We start from the raw sequence: 22,244 nt of genomic DNA on the forward strand, positions 1-22,244 counted from the left end.
GGGTTTCCCTCTAACTGGCTCTTTCCAGGACTGTGTTAATGAGCCAATTCAAATAACCCTTTGCACTCGCTTGCTTTTTTCTCGATTCCTTTATTCTACTCGGGATTTAATTTTTTAAATACCCCAGATTTTACAAAGCGTGGCAGTAGAATAAAAAACTGGAGTTTCTTTTCATACAAACTTATTTATTTGGATTTTTTAATATTTCAAATTATTGATACATTCAAAGAGTAATTTTAATCTCTATAATTTTTGCTAACTGTGTCAAGTCATACTCGACATCCGAGTGCAAAGGATTAACATTCCACTGAGGATACAATGCAAATAAGGCAGTGGAAGATCGTGTCAAAATCTTATCCTCAGGAGAGCAAAGATGTGTTTCTGGTACACTTTGCTGGATTCGCTCTGAGGAAGCAGGATTAGTGCCTAGATATAGTTTTACAATTTTCCTGTCTATCAATCTCGTCTCATTGATTCTACCTATACTTGAGGGAACCACTCAGATATGAAATAATCACAGTGAAGATTTATAGAAACATGATGATAAGGTAGAGGATTTTGGACCTTGTTATTAATACTATACTAAAAGCTTTATGTAGATTATCTAATTTAACTTTTATAGCAACTGTATGAAGTTGGTGTTATTACTATTTTATAGATGAGGAAACTGAGGCTCAGAGAAATTAAATAACAAAGCCACATGTGTCTGAATCCAACATCTGTTTACTTAACTACTGTGTTATTCATTCCTTTAAGTGTTGGCAGTTAAATAGTTTAATTTTAGGCATTTGGAAATTTCAGTTGTGTGGAATAGCTCCTTTAAGTTCCTGAGGAATGCCAAGCTAAATAAGGCATTAATTAATTTTATTCAGTAGCAACTAGCACTCAGGAGTAAATTTTGGAATTTTTCAGCTCATGCCTTATCTGGTACTGGACATTCTGCAAGATTATCCAGGACTTCCTGGGCTTTTCGTGGCCTGTGCTTATAGTGGAACATTAAGGTATGAACTACGACTCAAATAACACATGGTGTTTTTTGGGGGATCTTTTTTTTTTTTTTATTATGAGATACTTTGGGAGATAAAGCTGAATTCTGGGCATAGGTACAAAGGGCCCAAAGTAGACATCTACTGCAGGTATCCTGTCAATCCAACTGTTACCTCTGGGAGCTGTCATCCTGTTGTCATCAGGCTCCACTTTTAACTGCTGTCTAATATATCATCGCATACTTTATAATGTCGCAGTAATGATGATCGGTTGATGGTAGCTTTCACTGATTATCAAAAACGGGTGTCTACAGCCTGGTTTAAAATATGTATGTGGCTAAAGCATGGCCAGCTGGAAAATTAGAATTAAATATTCCATTTACATGTTGCATAATATACACTGCCCAAGGAATCTTGTGTTTGGTGATTGAACTTATTCATTGCATTTTCTTCTTGCAGGGGATTCTTATTGACATGTACAGCACGTGTTAGGGAGGATTCAGGAAATTAATATTGTTGATATTTATGGTGTATGTTAGGGTGGACTTATGATAATCTTTTCTATGCACAAAGAAAAATATGTTTTAAAGTTGTTGCATATAGTCATACTGAATAATTATGTAGATACCTTTCATAGACACTGAAGATTAACTAGAAAATGGAGACGACGTTAGCATATCCTTTCTCTTTTATTATCAATCCTGTGGATGTTGCCTGAATCATTCTTGGATGATAACAGATTCCAAAAAGAGAGGCTGTGATCATTAAAAATAACATTGTAGAAATCTGCTTATATTTTAGAAGTGACAATTTGTTTCTCCCCTTTCCCATCCTAGAGTATTATTGGAGGTAACATACTATACATCTAAAGTTGTATTTCTCCTTACAGCACAGTGTCCTCCAGTATTAATGCCTTAGCAGCGGTCACTGTGGAAGATCTAATAAAACCTCGCTTCAGATCACTCTCAGAAAGATCTCTGTCCTGGATTTCCCAAGGATTGAGTAAGTTTCTGTTTTCACAATTCCACTTTAGCTCAGAGAGAGGATTTTTTTGAGACATGAGAAAATTCTTTTCCACTGAAGATACAGAGTAAGAACCTCTGAGCATGACTGTAAATCCTCATATGTGTGCTTGCAACTTAATGTGGACACTGCTGTATTTGCAATCAAGATTTGAGAGACACTCCAAACAATTGTCAGTAGATCACAAAGGACGATTCCCAGGGGTCCTATTGTATTTGGCTGTTCTTCTTTCCTACCTTCTTCTTATCCCAAATTTACATTAAAATTCTTAGCCATGCACACAAAAAATTAAACTCTTTTCCCTTTTAACTTGAGGCAACAGTTCCAAGAAATATCCTTAGTTTGGAACTAAGAGCCACACTTTTCCTCTATGTCCTGTTCTATATGTCAGTTTCAGGTACATAGTCTGTATGTATGAGTTGAAGATAGAGAAACAGTGTTTATGATCTTTGACTCATCTTGATTGTCTGTTCTGTTTGCTCATGTGCACTGTCCTGGAGATGGTCTATAATATAGTGTAAGGAATTCTCAACTTCTGTTCTTAGAACCTTATTAGGGGTTAAATACCAGCTTGAATGCAAAGATTTAAGAATCTCCAGTTCCCACTTGCCTCAAATGTATTATCTAACTCAAATCTTGCGAACGTACTTCATTCTTTATTTGGAATGAATGAATAACAAATTTGTTTTTGAAAAAAAAGGAATCTTCAACCTCAACACAGTAACACAAACGGACCGTCAAAGAAATAGTAAATGATACTCTGTTTTGAGCCATAATTCTATATATAATTGCCATGACTGTAGCATGAAATAATTACTTAATTTATATTTTTAGATGTTCCCTAAATTTAAATAGCAATGCATCATTTTATTATGTACCAACTTTTAATCCTGGAGTGTAATTTCAGAATGATACAATGCTTTCTAAAGAGTATGTAGTTCATTATGGTATTACTGAGGCTGTGTGGTTTAGTAAAATGAATAGATGCTTTGAAGCCAGATACACCCAATCTTGCTTCATCATTTTACTAGCAATTAGCCTTGAGGAAATTCAGTAACCCATATAAGCCTCTATTTCTTCATATAGAAAATGGACACAAAAATACCTTGCTGGGTTACTATGAGGTTTTGAGATAATGCATATAAAACAAGAGGCACTGCCTGGTGCTCATGGAATGATGTTGATGAACAACAATTCAACTCAGTGAATTGAGATGAGATTTTCATTCATTTTGAAGGGTAATATGACCTCATAATCTTGAGGTATATGCAGTAAGGACATCATAGAGAAGAACTTGGAAGATGATTTGAGTATGTTTCTAATAACTTTGAATACCAAACCTCATACTGGTGACCATTCATGGCCTATCAAATGGAGAAAAATAAAGCTAAATATGTTGGCAATACTATTTAAATTAGGATTGAGAGACATAAAAATCATTGCAACAAGAGTTTTTGAAAAAAATTCATGTAAAATTTTTCCTTCAGGTGCAATGAGATTATTTACCCAATATATTTAACAAAGGTATGAGTGCTAGTATAGTAAGATAGAAATAACATAAGGAATGCAATAATTTTATAAGCAATTTCTCATTGCTTTATTTTTTTTTTGCATTTTGAATTCCCAATGTGGGAAATTACTTTGACTGATTTCAGGTGACTTGCTGAATGGAACTCAAAAAATAAAGGTTTTTTTGTTTTGTTTTGTTTTGTTTTTGCATAATATCTCTTACAATTTTGAAAGCAATACATGTACCTGGAGAAAATTTGAAAAATACAAAAATCAAAAGAGGAAGAAAAACATTCCATAATCTGACCACCAATGGTGGCTTGTGAATTTCTGTAAAAACATTTAGGGGAAACAATGTGGCAAGAAAGGGGAAATAAGATACTTGTCTTGGAGTTGCCTTTCTTTGCTAATTTAATAGGAAAGTCTTGGGAGTGCTCATGGAGATTATGAGGGGCTAGAGTTCCCAAAACACCCCTTGGCATGGATTTTCACTTCCCAGAGAAATGAATGCTTAAAGTCAGGGGACTCTAATTTCTACTGTTTATTACTTCCCTCCCCTGCCTTGTACAGGGCGGAGCTGAATGGTGTCCTATTTTTGACAGGCTGAAACAGAGACCTGAGTTTTCCTTTATATCCAAATGTTATGGAGGATTGGATTAATCATACAATGGAGTACTTAGTTTTGAAATCCCTATAGTTCATTCTAGGGATTCTGTACTTATATAACCTACTGTTGTAACTAATCCTGGGACACAATATAAGGGCTTTGTTTGTCCTCATCGCACGCTGCTGATCCTGCCGTACAACAGCTATTTTCTTTTCTTGCTCGCTCTGATGTACGTGGCCATTCTTCGCCACAGTCATATTATTCGACTTTGAATCGAAGGTGTGGTGGCTTATTCTATTGAGAATTCTAAATGTCCGGTCTAGATTTTACACCTGCTTTTGTGCCATCCATCCAGGTGTGTTGTACGGAGTCCTGTGTATCGGAATGGCTGCGCTGGCATCGACAATGGGAACTTTGTTACAGGTGAGAGCTGACTCCTGGAGGTTTAAGTCATGATCACTAAATTCTTTTTCTTTTAATGTTGACGTGACCATCCTTCCATACTTCTCTCAATATATATCTACACATAGACATATCGAGGCAGAGATGACTACTCTCTTTACAATTACTTTAAATGAAACTTCCTATTTTGAGATAATTGTAGATTTATATGCAATGGTAAGAAATAATGTGGAGAGAGCCCATATACCCTTTACTTGGTTTCCCTCAATGGTACCATCTTGAGAAAACATCTTGCAATAATGATAAGATCTTGATAGTACAATATCACAGCCTGGATATTGTAATTGATATAGGCAAGATGCAAGACATTTGCATCACCTCAAGGATCCCTCCGGTTGCCCTTTGGTAGCCACATTCACATTCCTCCTGCCCCCATGCCCTCCTTAACCCCTGGCAGCAATCACTGTTCTCCACTTCTACAGTTTCCTCTGGTCAAGAATGTTACATACACGGAATCTTATAGTAGATGACCTTATTCACACAGCATAACTTTCTGGAGATTTCACCCAGGTTGTTGCATGTATCATTAGTTTGTTCCTTTTTATTATTGGATAGTATTCTCTGGTATGGATGTACCATAGTTTGTTTAACCACTTATCTGATGAAGGACATCAGGATTGTTTCCAGATTTTTTTTTTTTTTTTTTTTTGAGACAGAGTCTCACTCTGTTTCCTGGGCTAGAGTGCTGTGACATCAGCCTTGCCTACAGCAACTTCAAACTCCTGGGCTCAAGCAATCCTCCTACCTCAGCCTCCCAAGTAGCTGACTATAGGCATGTGCCACCATGCCCGGCTAATTGTTGCTATTTTTAGTCATCTGGCTAATTCTTTTATGGTTCTGTGCATTCTTAAAACTAGGCATTTGATTGTTGGGAACATACATCTCTTGGAAGCTTCAGTTACTTGCATGCCTTCATGCTTTGGATCGTAAATCTTTCCCACTATCATAGTGTTTGCACCTCTATATCAAAACAAAGGTTGCAATTATCCAATTAGATTTTAAATATATTTCTACACAATTTGATCAATTTTTTTTTTTAATTTTACAAGTACATTTTATTGTGGCCACAGGTGAACAGAACATACAACAGTTAAGGTTCAGACTCTCCCCACCTATTTTATCATATAAATTAAACACGGAGAGGTACGCACAAATAAACTTTATTAAAAATGAGGAGCTTTTTTCAAACTCCAATTTCCTAGTATCACACAGATCACTGTTTAAGAGTGAGAGAAAGAGTCATACTGTTAGAGCACATTTCCTGAAAAGAAACTGAATTTGATCAATTTTTTAAAAAATCATATTTTTCATTCTCCTTCACCCTTAGGGAACCAAATCAGGAATGGAAAGTAGGTTTCATTACCATCTCTGGTCACTTAGCAGTACCTATCCATAATCTTGTTTTGAGGAAGATTTTGAAGCTATCAAAGCACAAAGAAGTGCTGTGATTTATAAACATCAGCATGAACAGGACTGAGGGGAGTGGTGTCATTCTTGATTTATGCATTCATGTACGTGCTCCCATTGTCCCAGGATTCTCCATCTTCTTTGCACTTTGTTGCCTTTTCTTGGAGGAACAGATGGATACTTGAGATGGAGAAGCAGAAGCTTCCAAGTTCTAATTACCTCTTTGCCAATGACAAGGCTTCCATGAATAAAACTATGATTTTCAGGAGGACGCTGAATACTTTAAATAGTCACCGTGATGAAATTACTTTCAAACATTTTAGTTCGGATTTACATTTGCTAATTGCTGACTTTGTATTATTTTTGTAGGCATCACTCAGCATATTTGGCATGGTTGGTGGACCACTTCTGGGCGTGTTTGCTTTGGGCATTTTGGTTCCCTTTGCCAACTCCATTGTAAGTATAAAGAGTGAATATGTGTGGAGATTACTTTCCCAACTGCAGTAGCAGCTCTGCACTTTTTTCTCAATTGTAAAATATGGTTCCTTTGAGATCTGTCATTAGAAACTTGTCTCGCTCACTTACATTACCTGTATTGACTTTGAGGGAGTGTGCAATGAAACGCTCGGCACTGGCCCCTGCATGTGTGAAGCTAAATGGAAACTGCTGGAACCATATAGTGCAATTTTAAATATTCATAATATAATTAAAGGAGCAACATAGTTTGTGTGCTTATTTCGTTGCCCTTCTTAAAAATTAATAGGTAGGGTTTAAAGAATGAGATCAACAGGCTGAGATATGAGAGATTTAAGGCCAATAAAGCTGGGATTCTTGTGAATAGCCATATTACAGCAAAAAGCTGGGTTCAATAGCTTGTACGTGTAATCTCAGCTACTTGGGAGGCTGAAGTGGGAGGATCAATTGAGGCCAGGAGTTCAAGACCAGCCTGAGCAACATAGTGAGACCCTTCCTCTAAAAACAAGAAAGAAAGAAAAAAGTTAGCTGGGCGTGGTGGCATCTGTCTGTAGTCCCAGCTACCTGGGATGCTGAGGTGGGAGGACCACTTGAGCCTAGGACTTTGAGGCTGCAGTGAGCTATAATCATGCCACTGCACTCTAGCCTGGGTGACAGAGCAAGACCTCATCTCTTAAAGGACACAATTTTAAAAAATAACTAGTACAACAGCAATAAGATCTTTGCCACTTTGGCCAGAAAGTTTCCTCTCTTGGTATTTAAAAAGCTGTAGCTTCCACAACCTGTTTTAGTCCCAACGGGGTGATCATAATTGGGAACATTATCCAGAAAAAGGTAATATCTCTGTTCTTCTATGTAGACATATCTGTGCTTAGAAGTACTACATTTTATTTGGAAAAAATGGGAAAGAAATTATTTCTCTGAAAGCCAAGAGAATGTCCACTGGTTCAGTCCTGTTACAAGATGAAGTTCAGGAAAAACTGCTAATGTACATACAGTTGTTTCAGACAGATATAGAATAACCGCTGAACTATGACTTCATGTTCAGAATTCCATTTTCCTCATAAGGAATTAGGAATTGGTAAGGCAGATACTAATAAGGGCTATTGTTGTTATTATTACTAATAAGTCTCAGTGAAACATACGAAAAGCTAGTTTGGTAGAAATTAATCACAATGAAAGAGACTTGTTTGTGTTCACCTCAGAATGTTGAAGCTTTGATTAGACTTTCAGATGAAATACGCGCTGGTTTGTTGGGAATCTGAAAAACAACAAAAAAAGAGCAACTTTTGGTTTCTGACACTTGTTGCCATCATGAATTGCCTTCAGAGGAGCTGTAGCTGCCTGAACCCAACATGTCCTTTTTAGGAGGGGAAAAAGACACTATTATTCCTGCCACAGGAAATACCTCCTTTTACCATATCCAAGTTTTTCACCAGCAGATTATCTACCATTCCTTGGAGTGACCTTCTTCCCTCCTTTTTTCCTCCCTCCCTCCCTCTCATTCATTCATTCATTCATTCATTCATTCATTCATTCGTTCATTTATTCAATAAATATTTATGGGCTGAGCACCATCTTAGGTGTAGAGCACTGCATGTTTCCGCCCTGGTGGGTTTTATAATTTTGTGGATCCTTGATCAAGCCACGTACGGTGCTGAGAGTAAGCTAAGTTCGGCCTGCCAACAGCTGACCACTCTGTTTAAAAATATTTATTGGCCGGGCGCGGTGGCTCACGTCTGTAATCCTAGCACTCTGGAAGGCTGAGGTAAGAGGATTGTTCAAGGTCAGGAGTTCGAGACCAGCCTGGGCAAGAGTGAGAGCCCGTTTCTACTAAAAATAGAAAGAAATTAATCGGCTAACTAAAAATATATTGGAAAAATTAGCCAGGCATGGTGGCGCATGCCTGTAGTCCCAGCTACTCAGGAGGCTGAGGCAGGAGGATTGCTTGAGCCTAGGAGTTTGAGGTTGCTGTGAGCTAGGCTGACGCCACAGTACTTTAGCCTGGGCAGCAGAGTGAGACTCTCTCTCTCAAAAAATAAAAACAAAAACATTTATTGTCTTCCTACTTGACATCCAGCATTGTGCTAAATGCTAGGGTACCAACAATAAAGACACTTAATTCTGCTCCCAAGGGGTTCACAGCATATGAAAGAGCTCACAGTCCTTGTGCCCAACACAAATCCCCTGATCTGGACAGCACCCTTCTTGCACTCTCATCAACACACCATTCTTTTCTTCCTACCTTGTGATTTTACTCATATTTTCCCCACTTACCTCAAATATTCCCCTCTCTTTCTTCTCTGTGTTGCTCCTGAGGCTCAGGCTGCCCCATCTGACTGATCATTATCCCTAAAGGAATGGGAGAAATTTCGCCACAGGGAGGAGCTTCCCAGCTCAAGGTTTGCTTTTGTCCACATAATTTGGAACCAGGGCTTACATCATTAAGGGTTGGCAGAACACTTGGGCTATTGGTGAAGTGGTGTGTGTGTGGGGGTGCTGAGTCTTGCAATGATTGAGAAACCAAAAGTCTTCAGAGGGGACAGCTGGCCAAGGTAAGTTCCCCCACTCCATTTCCATTTGTCTCCAGAGATACCTGCTCTGGTTGTGTGTGCTCTTAGGGTCATTTGTAACAACTACGTGCTAGTCTTCCCTAATTGTCCTGCAGCACAATCACAGTCATGCATGTTGTAAGTAGAGGGGTAAACCCTGTGTCTGCTTTTGTTTTCATAGTCTGGTGCTTATACAGCATGTCATTTGTTCCCAGATTAAATAAAAATAAAGGGATCGATTGGCCTGGAGTCAACTGTGTGACTGTTGTAGTCTTTTGGGTGTGAAGTGATGAGGCCAGAGCATAGTGCTGGCCATGGAAACAGAGTGGAAGGAATGGAAGTAGGAGATATTTGAAAAGAAAAATGGGCAGGAGGTGGTGATTGGCTAGATAGGGGTATGAAAAAGGGCATGAAGTCCGAGTCTCCAGGGCTCTAGGCAGAGGGAAAGGGACCTCTGGTGCCCTTGACACGAGGCAGAGAACTTGCCGGGGAGAGTACTTGTAGGAGGGGAGCTAGTCAGTTTGGGTTGGATCTTGTTGAACTTGGCATTCTAAAGTCAGTTTCTATCTCAAAGCAAACTGTGTTATTTTTCTTTAAAAGCACTCTTGTTTTGCAGGGAACATTTGTCGGGCTGATTGCTGGATTTGCCATTTCTTTATGGGTTGGAATTGGAGCTCAACTTTACCCTCCGCTTCCTGAGAGAACGATGCCCTTACACCTTGAAACCTATGGCTGCAACAGCTCATACAACGGGATGAATTTGACGACAGCCACAGAAATGCCATTTTCTACTAGTGCGTTTCAAATCCACAATGTTGAAAGGTATTGAATTAAGTTTTATGATATCCTTTTTTAAAAAATTTGTGTAGTAGGCAGAGAACTCTAGTCGCTTTTTGTCTTACCTACAACACTGTGATTTTACCTAATTCTTAAATGGGTAGAACCCATGCAGCTGGCTATAATATTCAGCAACAGAAAAAAATGCCGTATTTTATTAATTTCTATAGAAATGTCTGCCCTGTCTACAGATCTGGAGAAGACTTAAATATTAATGAAAAAAGATTCTATCATGAGTAAATGCTACCAAACACCAGCTCTAGCTGCATGAATTGTCTGTGTGTTTGAAAAACTTTTAAAATTAAAAGCACAATTATAAAATGAATATTACTTGTATAGTCTTTTAAGTATAGCCTTTACTGAACAAAAGCTACAGTTGTCTAAATATGTTAAATAATTACTACTTGTTCAGTTAAAGATTCCAAGCACTAGCAGTGAGTTGCTGATACAATCTTCCCACTAGAGTTTTCACTTACATAGTACATTTTTTAGCCCCTGGATACTGAGATTGTCTGGTTTAATGAAATGACATAGACCAGAGGTCCCCAACCTTTTTGGCACCAGGGACTGGTTTTGTGGAAGACAATTTTTTCATGGACAGGGAGTGGGAGTGGTGGGGGAGGATAGTTTCAAGATGATTCGAGTGCATTACATTTATTACATTTGCAGCCACTCCCCAGTGCTAGCATCACCGCCTCAGCTCCACCTCAGATCATCAGGCATTGGATTCTCATAAGGAGCACGCAACCTGGATTCCTCACATGTGCAGTTTACAGTAGGGTTCCTGCTCCTGTGAGAATCTAATGCCACATAGGATCTGACAGGAGGTGGAGCTCAGGCGGTGATGCGAGTGACGGGGAGCGGCTGTAAATACAGATGAAGCTTCCCTCCCTCACCTGCTGCTCACCTCCTGCTGTGTGGCCTGGTTCCTAACAGGCCACAGACTGGTACTGGTCTGAGGTGCAGACCCGTGAGTCATGTTTTTTTGTATAGTGGGTGTGAGGGCAAGACTTTCCTTGGTGAATATATTAATATAAATGTGCAGCCTTAAAGCACAAACCCCATGGATATGTTTGAGGAATGCAAAGACAAGGCCATTGTCCCCCAAATATTGCCCCAGGGCCAGCTTGTCTCAAATGACGCCATGAGAGTCATTTTTTTTTGGATCAAGACATGATGTCTACCTCTTGAAACAGACACACTCTTGGGAAAAGGGACATGACCATATATGTAGCCGTTATTTGCAATCCATGTCCCAGAGGGAATTCAGCTATACGAATACCTGCCAGTGGGACTCCCAAGGGAGTGCAAGGCAGGTAAGCCCTACATGGTAGAGTGGACAGGTAGTTACAGAGCCTGAGGCATACATATTTGGGGGAGGTTTTACCAGGTGAGGTGCTGTAGAGAGAGCAGCAAGAACACCTGGGAAAAATCTGGACAGGCATGAAAGTGCTAATGGGAGCGTGTTGGGAAACTGACTAGAGAGAATCAGAAAGGGAGGAAAGATTAATTCAAGATTAAGTGGGAGAGGCCGGGCGCGGTGGCTCACGCCTGTAATCCTAGCTCTTGGGAGGCCGAGGCGGGCGGATTGCTCAAGGTCAGGAGTTCAAAACCAGCCTGAGCAAGAGCGAGACCCCGTCTCTACTATAAATAGAAAGAAATTAATTGGCCAACTGATATATATATAAAAAAATTAGCCGGGCATGGTGGCTCATGCCTGTAGTCCCAGCTACTCGGGAGGCTGAGGCAGAAGGATCGCTCGAGCCTAGGAGTTTGAGGTTGCTGTGAGCTAGGCTGACGCCACGGCACTCACTCTAGCCTGGACAAAAAAGTGAGACTCTGTCCCAAAAAAAAAAAAAAAAAAAAAAAAAAGATTAAGTGGGAGGACATACGGGATGTATTTCTTGTTTCACAATTTTACTTAGCATTTGTCCTGATTATGTAAATATCACCCTTAATTTAAGAGTCTAAGCAAAATGGTTATTTGGATTCCTGAAACAAATAAATTAGCTGAGGTTTACTCTGTGCCTGGTACCATAATAATCACTTTTATATGTTAGCTTATTTATAAAATATTTCATCTAATAAAGAAGAATTTTTGAGCATAGAGTATGTACCCAGCACTGTGCTGACTATTTAACACCCATTGAAGAAAGTCATCTTCCTCTACTGTTTCCTGCCTTCCAGGAAATTAAAATCTACTTAGACAGAGTGTGCTAATATACACAAAGCAAAGAACCCAGTAAGCATGATAAGTGTAATAATTAGCACATAGTAAATAGCTAATAAATATTTGATAAATATTTGTTAAAAGAATGAGTATAGACAAAGTCAGAGTGTAGACTAATGTGAAGACTGCAGAGACATAGTACTACTTGCAGAATGCAGAGGTTTGGCTAGATGAAGCGGAAGGTCTGAAAGGCCATTTTTATCACAGAAAATGACTAATGACCAGAAGACAAGACCCAGACGAGAAAATAATCATTTAAAAAACACATTGTGATAAGCAGTATTCATAGCATATCATGGGAGCCAGGAAGAGGAAGAGCCTAACTCTGCCTGGGTGGAGCCAAGGAAACCTTCTAAGAGGAGTATGACATGGGCTGGAGTTAATGAGGAGGCAAGACTGAGCCCAGGGGACACACAGAAGGAGGAGTGTGTGTTGCACAGTGAAGAAAAAACAAGTGCAAAGGCTGAAGAAACGTGGCGTCGTGGGCAATCACACTGGCTTTGTAAGGCTGGAGTACAAGGGCAGTGAGCAACACGGCTGCAGATTAAGTAAGAGAGTTTTGGTTGCCTAGATACTGGTTTCCATTGGCCAGATTCAGTTTTGATTCTTTTCAGTTCCCAATATTGGATGGGTATATATTGGTAGCACGTGTGGCTTTAATTTGTACTTCCCTTATGATTAATGAAGTTGAATACCTTTTCATATGTTGTTTGGCCATTGGGGCATCTACTTTCGTGACATGGTTATTGAAGTCTTTGGTCCATTTGAAATGGGTTCTCTGTCTTTTTCTCATTTATGTAAGAGTTCTTGTTCTATTCTAGATACAAGATATGTTTTGAAAATATTTTGTTCCCATTCCATGGGTTGCCTTTTACTCTCTTAATGATACCCTTTTGTGGTCAGAATGTCTCACTTTTAATTAATTTCAGTTTCTTCCTCTTTTCCTATATGGTTAGTCCTTTATGTGTCTTGCTTAAGAAATCTGTGCCTACCCTGGGGTCATAAAGGTATTCTTCTGATTTTTAATTTAAAAGTTTTATTGTTAACCATATCTATTTAGGAAGTATAATCCCTTTGGAATTGATTTCTGTGGGTGGTGTGATCAAGATTATTTTTTCCCCTTATGGATATTCAATTAACCAAGCATCATTTATTGAAAAGACTCTCTTTTTGTTCCATTGCAATGCAGTGGCAAGTAAACCCATATAAACCAAATAACTATTTTCCTGCGAGTCTGTTTCTTGATTCTCTAGTCTGGTTTATTTTGTCTTTGGTTCTACATCACACTCTCTTAATTCCATTAGCTCACCTCAATTGTTTTCCTTCTTTCTGGGGTCTTGGCCCCTTAAGTTCTCATTGGGCTAATCTCTCTGATGTTTTAAAAAAATCTGCCTCCCTCCCTATCTCCCAGTTTTAATATATTGTTCTTAGCAGGATGGTTCATCTAAATCAAGCAACTTTATCAAAGCTGAAAGTGGAATCCTAGAGCAATAATTGTAGAAATGATTGTAGAGTGATTATGTCACTCCTTCACTTAAAATACTGCAATGAGTACCAGTGCCCATAGAGTTAAATCCCAACTCATATCAAGCCCCACAAAAAGTCCTCTGTCTACCACTTGTCTTGTACCACGTTGTGTCTTGTTCGCTATGCTTCAGTCAGCTGGTATTTACCTCTCTGGGATGCTTTTCTTCAAGAACTTCTTGTGAGTTGGATCTCAGTCCAAATGTCATTTTTCCCCAGAGGTTTTCTCTGACCACTTGTTGTAGTGTGGTCTTTCCTTCTTCTCCCTGTTGACAGCACATCATCTGGTTTTATTTTTCTTATGGCACTTTCTACCAGTAGAAATTAATATGTTTATGGATTAGCCTATTTTATTTATCTCCCTGTTAGAATGTAAACTTGATGTGGGCAGGCACCTTATCTACTTTATTGATGGCTGACTCTCCAATGACAAGAGCAGTGCCCGGGACATTAGTAAGAGTTGAGTGAATAAACATGACACAAATGTTTTAGTACATGGTCAAAGTGAAGTCATACTTTTAATTCCTGATCCAATAAGGTAAAATCAAGATAGCAGATTATGACATTAAAACATTATTAAATCTTTTTTTCCTTTGATTTTATCATGTTATGGCGGTACAAATATTGTTTGATGTTCTGGCATGGGGGGGAGGGATGGCAGGGACAATATTAAATCTTTTTTTTTTTTTTTTTTTTTTTTTTTTTTTTTTTTTTTTGAGACAGAGTCTCGCTTTGTTGCCCAGGCTAGAGTGAGTGCCGTGGCGTCAGCCTAGCTCACAGCAACCTCAAACTCCTGGGCTCGAGCGATCCTTCTGCCTCAGCCTCCCAAGTAGCTGGGACTACAGGCATGCACCACCATGCCCGGCTAATTTTTTATATATATATCAGTTGGCCAATTAATTTCTTTGTATTTATAGTAGAGACGGGGTCTCGCTCTTGCTCAGGCTGGTTTTGAACTCCTGACCTCGAGCAATCCGCCCACCTCGGCCTCCCAAGAGCTAGGATTACAGGCGTGAGCCACCGTGCCCGGCCAAATCTTATATTTTGACCTTGCCATGAGAATCGTTGGAACATACTGGTAGTTACTAGTTGCATTACATGAAATCTTATAGTTACACTTTTGCTATCTCTTAGGACTCCACTGATGGATAACTGGTATTCTTTATCATACCTGTACTTCAGCGCTATTGGAACCTTGGTAACATTGTTTGTGGGGATGCTTCTCAGTTTATCAACAGGTAACTAACTAAACATTAATATTATTGAATTTACCTCTATACCCGTTTTTTTACTATATCTGTTTTATAGCTATTTATATAATTTTACTATGATCCTGTTAACAACAAGTTTAATTATTTCTTCCATTTGCTCCTGGGAAATTTGAGGGCCTGGACTTGAAAGTGGAAGATCCATCTCTATTTGAATCTTGGTTCTGCCATTTAGTAGTTGGATGAACTTGGGCCGGTCACATAACTACTTTGAGCCTTAGCCTTTCTGATGTGTAAAATGAGGACAATAATAATTGACCTCCCTACTTCACAGGTGGCTGTATGATAAAAATAAGATGCTTGGAAACACTGTGCGTAGCTACTACATGCTCAGGATTTTACACGTATCTTCACGGCATCTCTGAGCCTTAATCATTCTGTTGTTCTGTGCTGATTCATTGTAAACTGTAAAGAAGTATATGCATGTAAAGAATAATAATTATAATCTTTATGTCTAAATAGTGTGAAGGCTTTTTGTGATGTTCATAAATTTTGTAAAAAGTATGTTTAAAAAAATCAAATTGATCATACACGTAGTATAACTTGCTTTCTGAGACTGCTACAGAGCTGTTACCCTGAGACTTCATTTTGTCCTCATTCTGTGTCCTTCCTGTGTTGGGTTCCCCTCCTTCTCGTTTACTCCCTTCGTTGAATGGAGCACATCCTGTAGCACATTCTTGAGAAAGGGTAGACAAGTGAAGAGGTTTTTTGAATTTTGCATGTCTGAAAAAATTCCTTTAGTCTATCTTTTACTTGATTGATAACTTGTTTGAGCAGAGACTACTAAGGTGAAAATAACTTTTTTTTTTTCTGGGAGTGTGTCTTAATTTTCTCCTAGCTTACTGTGTTGCTGTTGAGTGACAGTGTCATGCCACCTGCTGACCCTTTGCATGTGACCCATTTTTTCACAACAACTGCCTTGACCTAGGCCTTTGGTAGGCCCTTTTCAATCTGAAGATCCATGTCCTTGAGTTCTGGGCATTTTCTTATTTATTTGCAATTTCTTGTCATTTTCTGTTTTCTTCTTCTGGAAACTGATTAGTCAAATGTTTGAGTAGTGGATAGTTCCTCTAATTTTCTTGTCTTTTCTTTCCTATTTTCCATCTCTGTGTCTTTTAGGTCTGCTCTATGGGATATTTTGTCACTACCTTTCCAGTCATTCTCAAAGGAGCACTCTGATCCAGTATTGAGAATAGTCTGTAGGGGAACAGGGGCAGGTAGGAGGCCATTGCGGTAATCCAGGTGAGAGATCACAGTGGTTCCGGCAGAGGTAGTAACGTGGAGTTGGTGAGAAGTGCTGGGCTGCCTAATTCCCTGCACCCCTTTCAGGCGTATACACCCATAGCAACCACGCTAGGGAAAGGCTGCATGCCCTCCTTGTCAAATGTGTTATAACTAGTCAGAAGTCCTACATTTTGTCCAAGTATGTCTGATGTCTTTATTTGCTTTATGCTACAAAGCCAGCAGCAGTGTGCCACTTTATAGAACCCTGCTATCAATTGTTTTCTGATACCTGGATAGCATTGTCTCTTAAACCTCTTGTGACATTTGTATTTATAATTATGAAGTTTGTAACAATTGTTTGAATGTATTCTCTTTTTTTCCCAAAAGGACTTGGTTTTTTTCCCATAAACAAAATTGCCAGCACAGTAGGTTTATGCTTTTGTCTGTTTTGATATGTTTTAAGAGAGATTTTAAACTTTTTCCATCATTTACCCAGTTGTTCATATCTGGAACATACCTAATCAGTCTCCTTGTAATATTTGACCTTTGGTCCTTATTCAACTCATTTTTTTAAGAAAGTAGGTAGTCAGAGAACTCTCTTTGAGTACTCTTTCTTTTCCCTTAAATGCTTTGATTCTGATAACCATATATAGCTATATCTTTTATTTTAAAAAGTAATGCTTTACCCAGGTAAGTTACATCCATATAAAAAGCTTCAACTTCATTAATTTCACAAATGACTGATTCCTACTCCATAGAAGTAGTGAGCACCTTGAAAAAAAAATCTAGAAACATACAAATCTGATATTCTTTGGCAAATATATTTTAAAACCTCCTGTACTGTACTAGAAATCCCATAAGAATTCAGGCCATATAGACTTGGTTGGCATTTCAGCCTCACTTGACTCTTTGCTATGCACCAGGGCCTCTTTCTTCATCGGTAAAATGGGGATAAAATTTTTCCTAAGTAGACCACAATCTGGGAGTCCAGTGATTGTTTTGTTAGCACCTAGCCAAGTCTCTAGCACACAATAGACACTCAATAAGGTTGAATGAATTAATTTAAAGTTGATTCTATCTCCAGAACAGCAACAGCAGAGGTTCTTTATGTGTGTGTGTGTGTGTGTGTGTGTGTGTGTGTGTGTGTATAAAGACTCATATTTATCATAGTGAGAGGCTTGTAGGATCTGACTGAGGATAAGGTATGGTGGGTTATGTCTATAGCACTATTTAAACGTTTCTCTATCTCTTTGTGTTTTATGAGTACATGGAGTTGGATGTGCATAAGTTAAATGCCCGTATGATGGAATGTCACTGTGTAGTTACAAGTATCTTTTTAACATTGTAAATAATGTATATTTTTTTTTCAGGAGGAAGAAAACAGAACTTAGACAGCAGATTCATACTAACCAAAGAAGACTTTTTATCCAATTTTGATATTTTTAAGAAAGTGAGTTGGCTTTCATTTACCTTAAATTAGGCGACCGGGCTTGATTACCTGTATAGAACGCTAGTTAATTCTCAGCCTCTTTCTTGAATAGTGATGGACAAGAAAGCTATGTATCCAGGTATATATCCCATCCTCTGATGAGCTGTCTGTTGTGTATCTCCCTGTCGTCTGACGGGCTATACCTGTTGTATATCTCTCTCTTTCAGTAGATTACAAAGCTGGTTTAGAGCAATAAAGACAGTAGTGACAATGATTTCGAATTAAATGAATGAACAATTTCTTTTTGTCTAATCACCATGCTAACATTTTCTTTTAGAAGAAGCATGTTTTAAGCTATAAATCTCATCCAATGGAAGATGGTGGAACTGACAATCCTGCTTTCAACCATATTGAACTGAACTTCGCCGATCACAATGGCAAGATCAATGGGACTCGTTTGTGAAGCAGCTTTGATACTACATGGTCTTAAACAGTGTGTCAATTTTATGTATTTTCTAAGATAATTGGATCAGGCTTAGTTTTTTTCGTTTTTGTCTTTTTGATTTTTTTTTTTTTTAGTCTATCATGAGTATTTTGGGGGATAAATTTTTGTTAAAACAAAGTTCTGACTTTCTTTACTTTCTACACTCATTAATTTATGAGTTTCAGCACAGGCATTTCCCTCTCTCTTATTTTAATGAAGCCTTAGTTACAAAAGTTATGATTCATGTATGCTGAAAAGCCAATATGCACATATGCACATGTAATTGATGGTAAAAGGCATATTCTTTTTTTTTTTTTTGAGACAGAGTCTCGCTTTGTTGCCCAGGCTAGAGTGAGTGCTGTTGCGTCAGCCTAGCTCACAGCAACCTCAAACTCCTGGGCTCGAGTGATCCTTCTGCCTCAGCCTCCCAGGTAGCTGGGACTACAGGCATGCGCCACCATGCCCGGCTAATTTTTTATATATATATCAGTTGGCCAATTAATTTCTTTCTATTTATAGTAGAGACGGGGTCTCGCTCTTGCTCAGGCTGGTTTTGAACTCCTGACCTTGAGCAATCCGCCCGCCTCGGCCTCCCAAGAGCTAGGATTACAGGCGTGAGCCACAGCGCCCGGCCTAAAAGGCATATTCTTAAATTTGGGCATTACTGAAAAATATTTTCAATGCCTTTGGTACTAGCATTAAGTTTGAGGGATTACCAAAATCATAATTAGTATTGGAAAGTGTTTTTCTCTCTCCTACCATGTACTCTGTTTTTCTGGAGCAATGAGGTGATAGGTCTATGTTGTCTAGATCTTTGTTTCTTATCCCCCTATCAGCCCAGGGCACATGTTAACCATGGAACTGATTCTGGCTCTGGAAGGTGATAGTCAAGATGTATTCTGGCCGGGCTTAGTGGTTCACACCTGTAATCCTAGCACTCTAGGAGGCCAAGGCAGGAGGATCTTTTGAGTTCAGGAGTTCAAAACCAGCCTGAATAAGAGTGAGACACCGTCTCTACTAAAAATATAAAGAAATTAGCTGCTCAACTAAAAATATATAGAAAAAAATTAGCCAGGCATGGTGGCACATGCCTGTAGTCTGAGCTACTCAGGAGGAATGCTTAAGCCTAAGAGTTTGAAGTTGCTGTGAGCTAGGGTGATGCCATGGCACTCTAGCCTGGGCAACAGAGTGAGATTCTGTCTCCAAAAACAAAAAAGAAAAAGAAGTATCCTGTTTGAGGAAGAACCTGGGCCCAACAATCAAGGTCCTTTGGGTGCTACACATCTATTCTTGTGCCTTTTGTCTTGTTTTCTAGAGTTTCTGGCCTTATACTGCTATGTTTCCTTTCTTGGACCATGGTTCTTATCTGCATTCTTGGTTTCTGACACCCCCAACTTTGGTTGTGCTCTGCACTTTACCTGTGCTTACCTTTCTAATTTTCTGTTTATTGCCTTGGGCTTGAATATGTCTCAAGACACCCTGTGTGGGTTATGCCATCCCAAATCCTGGTTCATCAAGTCCTAGCCTATACATTACAAACTCCCACGAGCCTGGTACTAATGTATACTTGATGTAGGTACTTATGGATTTGATGACTTAGAACATTATATTATTAAAAATGTTTAAGTTCTATGGAGTTAGATGACTACATCAAATGCTGTTAAGTCGAACTTTTGAATATCAGCTAATTTGCCATCAATTAAATTTAAAGGTGCATAGGCTTGGAAAATTTGAAATTCTAGTACATTCATCCAGTTAAAGAGCTAAATTACATAGGCAAGCACTGCTTTTTTTCATATTCTAGACTCGTTAAAGATATGCTTTGTTTCATGTTTTAAAATTTCAAGTAACAAAGTTGCTTAGCTGTTTATTTTGCTGTGTTCATAGCTAAGAGTTTGGTTATAGGATGTCATCAATAACTTATTTTTCTACAGTTCCCACATTAGATACTGTTTAAAAGTTTTTTTTTAAAACTTTTCAATTTTTTAAAAACATATAAGAGCTAATTTAGATACATACAAATGCTTTATAATTAAATGATTTTATGCTGATTTTCTGATCCAAACTATTTAAATAACTATGCCCTGTACATTTAGAGGTTGCTAAGTGATAACACTAAGAAATAAAAATAAGTATCATTTATCTAAAGCAAACTATATAACATTTAAATTAACAATATATTCTTATATTTCTTATGTGGATAGAGGTTATTTTTTTAAATCACTGTATTTGTAAGCAAATATCAAATTTTTGTGGATCTTTCTACAATGTTTTAAGGAGTAGAAAGACATAATTTTACTTTTTTATGTATTTGTAATTTGAATTATCACTATTTATTTGATAATTCTAAATGCATGTGTGTGTCAAATGCTTCCATTTTAGAAATCAAAATCTGGTTATTTAACTTTTTCTTTTATCAATTTCCAAGGGGTTATGCAGTATATTCTTTATGAGAAATATGATGCATCCATTCTTGTTCACTTTCCTTTAGACAAAGTACATTTTTGTAACATTTGGAACTATAAATATTTTACTTTTATAAACACATGAACATGCCAGATAGATTGCTTAAGAAAGTACAGTAATATTATTAATTAAAAATAATGTATCTTAATTTCTAAATTTTTGGATAAAATCAAATAGGGATAAAACATCAATATATTATAGTGTAAAAAAATTAAATCATCTGCTATTCTTATTTTGAATCACAAAAACATCAATGGGGGGAAACCCACAAGAGTTGTGTATGTCAATGTCTGTTTTGCTGCTGACAAGTTGCATACCCTGGAATTTGTCCTTGGTTTCCTTTAATGATGGTACATAGCACTAAACCCCTACCTACCTCACAGGAATGATGTGAGTAGAAAAGATCAGGTTGGCCTCTTGGTGGAATAGCACTTTATTAACTCAAATACTGTTCACTCAATATGATTAGGAATCAAAGTTTGAGACAAAGGTCATTTGCCAGTTTTTAAAAAAATGAGGTGTTAATTTGCAGTATCGTGATGTAGAGATAGTACCTTCTCTAAAAAATGTGTGTCACAGGAATATCAAACTATATTTAAGAATCAGTGGATTATTGCAACAGAGGGAATATATTTTATTCCCTCTGTTATAATCCCTCTGTTATATATATCCCTCTGAATATATTTTAAAGGAAGATATAGATAAATCATATTCACTCCATAGAGAAATGAAAAGTGTATAAGTGAGATGTACAATAGCATAAACTCATATTCACCTCTTTAGTTACTTTATGCAATCATTTTCTCTCCAGACTAGTGGTTCTCAATGGGGTAGTTTTGCTCATCATGGACATTTGGAAATGTCTGGAGACAGTTTTGGTTGTCACAACTAGAGAAGGGAGCTGCTGGGTAGAATTCAGTGGGTAGGATATAGGGAAGCTACTAAATATCCTGTGAGGCAGGGCAGCTCCCCTCCCCCAACGAAAAAATTATCCAGCCTAAGATGTCAGTAGTGTAGAGTTTGAGAACCCTGCATTGGAGGCTGATTTTCCTGAAGTCACACAGCATGGTTGTGTTTCTTTAGGGAAATGTCCTGACACTTCTATCTGAACATTCTCATCTACAGGTAAAATGAAAATACCGCTAGCATATGGAGTGTTATAATGCAGAATGATGGCCATATATTTTCACAGCATTTTGAAATATTAAGGACTATATAGAATTGTGAATGATTATTTAAATAAGTCTTAGGACAGTTTAGCTTCTCCACATGGTTTCTAATACTGACACACATTAGGATGAAGGAAATATTAAATATATTTGTGTAAAGTTTTCAAAATTTTGTTTTATTTATGAAAATTACAGAAAGTATAGTTGTTTTATTTTTGAAACAACTGAGTGTCCATCATATAGATACATGGGACAGGGATGGGGTGGAGATGGGAGAAGTAATTGTCTGGGTTGATTCTTATAGGAAATTCTGAATTTTCCCATGAAGGTTGTTGATAAAGAATCAACTGAGTGCATGATCATTTAGTTGCTGAAAATTCACTTTATGCTTTTACATTTAAGTTTTTGTGCTCACTGTTTATGAAGAAGCTTGGGAGAGTTGAACATTATAATGTGAAATATGGTTGCAAATATGATCTTTCAACCTGCTGATTAAACTCTCTACAAATGTCTTTGCAGTTGCCTATTTTGGAGGGATAAATGTCAAATTGGATATAAATAATCTTATCAGCCTTTACAGAAATATGTTTCTA

The 22,244-nt window shown here is 38.0% G+C and overlaps 1 protein-coding gene across 1 annotated transcript in view; it reads left to right on the forward strand.

Annotated features, from left to right (window-relative positions):
* The window catches only part of SLC5A8 (solute carrier family 5 member 8), a 45,244-nt gene extending 23,081 nt beyond the window's left edge, over nucleotides 1-22,163 (forward strand). The window contains exons 8-15 of the mRNA XM_076007080.1: nucleotides 913-1,001; nucleotides 1,876-1,988; nucleotides 4,481-4,548; nucleotides 6,364-6,450; nucleotides 9,637-9,842; nucleotides 14,746-14,849; nucleotides 17,474-17,553; nucleotides 17,870-22,163. Coding sequence (XP_075863195.1) covers nucleotides 913-1,001; nucleotides 1,876-1,988; nucleotides 4,481-4,548; nucleotides 6,364-6,450; nucleotides 9,637-9,842; nucleotides 14,746-14,849; nucleotides 17,474-17,553; nucleotides 17,870-17,995 — 873 coding nt within the window. The 3' untranslated portion in view covers nucleotides 17,996-22,163. The remainder of the gene's footprint in view (nucleotides 1-912; nucleotides 1,002-1,875; nucleotides 1,989-4,480; nucleotides 4,549-6,363; nucleotides 6,451-9,636; nucleotides 9,843-14,745; nucleotides 14,850-17,473; nucleotides 17,554-17,869) is intronic.
* Nucleotides 22,164-22,244: the final 81 nt, after the last annotated feature.

The sequence above is a fragment of the Microcebus murinus genome, chromosome 10, assembly GCF_040939455.1.
Source record: "Microcebus murinus isolate Inina chromosome 10, M.murinus_Inina_mat1.0, whole genome shotgun sequence".
Classification (NCBI taxonomy): domain Eukaryota; kingdom Metazoa; phylum Chordata; class Mammalia; order Primates; family Cheirogaleidae; genus Microcebus; species Microcebus murinus.